The 4,476-nt window shown below is 43.9% G+C and overlaps 1 protein-coding gene across 1 annotated transcript in view; it reads right to left on the reverse strand.

Annotated features, from left to right (window-relative positions):
• Positions 1-3,527, reverse strand: part of PIGS (phosphatidylinositol glycan anchor biosynthesis class S) — an 8,099-nt gene extending 4,572 nt beyond the window's left edge. The window contains exons 1-4 of the mRNA XM_028499035.2: positions 3,401-3,527; positions 2,891-2,982; positions 1,209-1,416; positions 784-926 (exon numbers count right to left, since the gene is read on the reverse strand). Of these exons, the coding sequence (XP_028354836.1) occupies positions 784-926; positions 1,209-1,416; positions 2,891-2,971 (432 nt within the window). The 5' untranslated portion in view covers positions 2,972-2,982; positions 3,401-3,527. The remainder of the gene's footprint in view (positions 1-783; positions 927-1,208; positions 1,417-2,890; positions 2,983-3,400) is intronic.
• Positions 3,528-4,476: the final 949 nt, after the last annotated feature.

Genomic DNA, 4,476 nt, shown 5'->3' on the forward strand with positions numbered 1-4,476 from the left:
GAGGCCCCCACATGCCGCGGAGCGGCTGGGCCCGTGAGCCATGGCCGCTGAGCCTGTGTGTCCGGAGCCTGTGCTCCGCAGCGGGAAAGGCCACAACCGTGACAGGCCCGCGTACCGCAAAAAAAAAAAAAAAAAAAAAAAATCAAGGCCGAGAGAAAACAGGAGTAGGGAAAAAAATAACAAAGCTAAGGGTAAAGTTAACACATTAAATCCAAGTTTTGAACACCACATTATTTTACCAGGCTTTCTCACAGCCTAACAAAGAATAGCATAATTCAGTGTCCACAAGATCAAGTCAAATCAGTTATTCAGAAGTAATTTCTCCCACTACCAAGAACTGATAAAAATTTCTCCCACCTTTTCCCTAAAAGGACACTGTGCAATTAAAAAGACTACATTCAAAAAGAGAAAAAGCAACAAAAAAAAGCAAAGAAAAAAGACTACATTCATCACATCTTTATTGTTACTACATTAACATATTTCAGGAAGTTTTTTTGTTTGTTTTTTAATAAATTTTTAGGACGGCACAACTGTTAAATACAGTTCCAGAGGGAGCCATAAGGAAGTTACTTTTTTAACAAGCATTGACAAAACTCCCCAAGCTGGACACCAAGGAGGGAAAGTAGACCCCAGAACCATATACATACACAGGAATTTCCTGGCAAATCAGCAAGCTCAAAGAGCTGGAAAAACAGACTACACTTGTAAATGTCAAATATGGAGGGACTTGGAAAAGGATGGTGCAGCCGGGAAAAGGGCTCCTCAACTTGTTTCCAGTCTCACCTGAGAGTCCACAGAGAAGTTCCCCACAGCCCTGAGGGCATTCAGGAAGGGCTGCACATAGCTCCGGACAGCCCCCTCGATGTCCCAGTGGACGTCATGGGACTTGGGGTCAGGGTTGAGTAAACTGAAGGTGATTTCATAGCCTGTAAAAACAGGAGTCAGGGAAGCCAGAGGCATCTGTGGATCAAAGGCAGCCTGTACCCCTGGCTGAGTTGAACTTGGTTCTCCTCTGAAATGGGGCTGGTTGCCATCACGGACGCAAAGGGAGGATAAAACTGGGATGAGGAACACTGAGTGCTTTAAGAAAAAGAGGAAACCACAGAAGAAAGGAGTGAAGCGTTTGCATGCAGATTCCCTTCCTGCCCCACTGTCTCCACATAATTCATTTCCCTCTCCCTTCCCGTGGCACAGCGCAGTCACCCTACCCAAGCTGGACTTGAGAGGCCGCCTCTTATCAGAGCTCCACTTGTCCTCTGGGAGGTGGTCAGCCAAGGCTGCAGCAAGCACGTCCTCAGTCAAAGACATGGCCTGGGCTACTTGGATTACACGGCGGCCAATGATGTTAAAGGCCTCCCGGTGCATTATCCCCCGCACAACTGCCATCCTCTTGGGCCCAATGTAGCTCATCATGTCCTATGAGGGGCAAGCAAGGGACAGAATACCCACAGCTCAGGGAAGAAAGCAGAAGAGCACTCTGGCTCCTGTCTTTGAGAATCTGGCCTTTCGCCACAGACCAACAGGCCTGCACCTCTCTCTAGATTCATTGCGAACTATTATGTCAACATTTCTGAGCTATGGGTATATATGAGTGTTTTCATTCATTTCAGTTCCCTTCTCCTTCCCAGTTGACATAGGTGCAGGCAACAGTTATATCTTCATGGGCCGGAAACTAAGAGACGGCATGCTGAGCAAGAATAAACAAACAACTGGAAAGTTTGATATAAGTAAATGGCAAATGGCAAAGAGGCAAGTACAAGAATTTTCACAGCAGCATTATTTGTAATAGGATAAAACTGGAGACAATCCAAATGCCTGTCAGCAACAGAATGGATAAATTGTGATATGTTTATACAATGAAACATTAGACAGAATTTTAAATGAATGCATTAGATTCAACTAGACATATTATCATAGATGATTCAAACATAAAGGTCAAGCAAAATGAAAACTGGAGAAGAACATGTGCTGCATTACGGCATTTATATAAAGTTCAAAAATATATAAAATTAAACATATTGTTTATAGAGCTATATGTGATAAAACTTGAAAGAAAAATATGAAAATGATACATATAAACTATGGTCACCTTTGGCTGCAAGGGAATGGGATATAATCATGGAGATGCACAGGGCTGTATTATAGTTTGCAAGCTAGGGGTGGGTACATGGATGTTTATTAAAATTTTCCTTCATCTTTTTGTAATAATTAAATATTTCATTATAAATTAAAAAATAAAATGGTAGCTGGTACAGCTCCCATCAAGCCTTTTGCTCAGAAACTAAAAAGGTCAATGTATTGCTCATATTATCATCACAGCCCATTCAAACCAGCTTCTTTAACCCTATTGATTTTTTTTCCACTTTAAATTGGAACTTTAGGACTTCACTGATAGTGCAGTGGTTAAGAATCCGCCTGCCAATGCAGAGGACATGGGTTCGAGCCCGGGTCTGGGAAGATCCCACATGCCGCAGAGCAACTAAGCCTGTGTGCCACAACTACTGAGCCTGCGCTCTAGAGCCCGTGCCCCGCAACAAGAGAAGCCACTGCAAAGAGAAGCCCGCGCACCTCAACGAAGAGTAGCCCCCGCTTGCCGCAACTAGAGAAAGCCCACGTGCAGCAACGAAGACCCAATGCAGCCAAAATAAATAAATAAATAAATTTATTATTTTTTTTTTTTAAAAAGGAACTTTAATCACATACAAGCCTTGGATTTAGAAAGACCCAGAGTCAATGAAAACAATCCCTATTTGCATTCTTTTTAAAAAATACTTGAGGAGAGTTTTCTGTAGCAAACGGAAGGAATGGGCAGCAATACTGCAAGGAGGAGACTTAGGAGAGGACAAGCTGAAGGGAGAAGGCATGTCCGCAGCCTCTCTGCTCACCCTACCTGAGGGAGAAGTGAGGAGTGTTCAGAGATCACGTACACTGTCAGGGAGCCCTCTGCTTGCTCCGATGGCTCAGCAAACATGGTTTCTGCCTCTGGGGACCAGAACAGGTGGTGTACCAGGAGCGAAAACACCATTCCCTCTCCCTCTGGCTCCCACACGGTGCCTAACGCATCACTCCACCTCCCGCTCACACCCAGCTGGCACTGTGGCCAGGCTTGGCCCTTGGTGGCCCAGGCTGAGACACAAGGTATCTCATTCCCAGCTTTCCCAGAGAGATTTTGGAGTTAAGACAAGTTATAGAGGGAGTTCCCTGGTGGCCTAGTCGTTAGGATTCCAGGCTTTCACTGCCATGGCCCAGGTTCAATCCCTGGTCAGGGAACTGAGATCCTTGCAGGACACATGGCACAGCCCCACCCCCCCAAAAAAAAGGACAAGATATGGAAACTACACACTTAGAGATCAGAAGGAAAAAGAGGGCTTCCTGTTAAAATGATCACCCCTCCTAGTACCTTGTATACTGCCCAATGACAGGGCCTCCTCCTCATGATCCAAAGCCCTCCGATAGGCCTTCTGGAAACGGCATTTGATTTTCAATTTGTCTTAGAGAAAAGAAAGAAGCATGATGAGAAGAGCAAGTGTCAGACTCTGCCCACCCTTCCAGCCCTAATGCTGTCCAGTGTCTGAGGAGAGCAAGATGATAGTTTGCAGACAAATACCAAGAAGCAACAGCCAATTCTAATGATTTCTGCATGGATGGTATAAATACATGACACTCCACCTCTTCCACCTGCCCAGCTCTTGCCTCTCGCTGTGCACCTTCAGCCTGAAGTACCCTCCCCACAGGGAAATCTATTACAATATTCATTACATTAGTAGGTAAAAGGAGGAAAACCATATGATCATTTCAATAGATGTCTCAAAATAAACTCAGTGAACATTCTTGATAAAAATAAGATGCACACTTAATGACAAAACACCACAGTTCCATTAAAATTAGCACTAAAACAAGGATGCCTGCTATATCCTCTATTATTCAGCACTGTTCTTCCTGAAGTTCCTGACCAATGCAGTAAGTGAAAAAAGAGAAGCATGAATATTTGAAAGAAACAGACAAAATAGCCACTTTTTGAAGTAGTATAATTATTTTCAAAGGGAATCAAAGAGAACCAACTAAAAAACTATTATAAGAAAATGCAAGGGGCTTCCCTGGTGGCGCAGTGGTTGAGAGTCCGCCTGCCGATGCAGGGGACACGGGTTCGTGCCCCGGTCCGGGAAGATCCCACATGCCGCTGGGCCTGCGTGTCCGGAGCCTGTGCTCCGCAACGGGAGAGGCCACAACAGTGAGAGGCCCGCGTACCGCAAAAAAAAAAAAAAAGAAAATGCAAGAATGGGTAGCTTTCTAATAAATACCAGCAATATCCAATTAAAAAACCAAGTATTTTTAAAAATCCCAATTGCAGTAACAATAAAGAATATAAAAATACCCAGGAATACATGTACAAAACTGTAAGAAAAAAAAACAGAAAATAAACAAATGGGACCTAATGAAACTTAAAAGCTTTTGCACAGAAAAGGATAACATAAA

Source organism: Physeter macrocephalus, chromosome 14, assembly GCF_002837175.3.
Source record: "Physeter macrocephalus isolate SW-GA chromosome 14, ASM283717v5, whole genome shotgun sequence".
Classification (NCBI taxonomy): Eukaryota; Metazoa; Chordata; class Mammalia; order Artiodactyla; family Physeteridae; genus Physeter; species Physeter macrocephalus.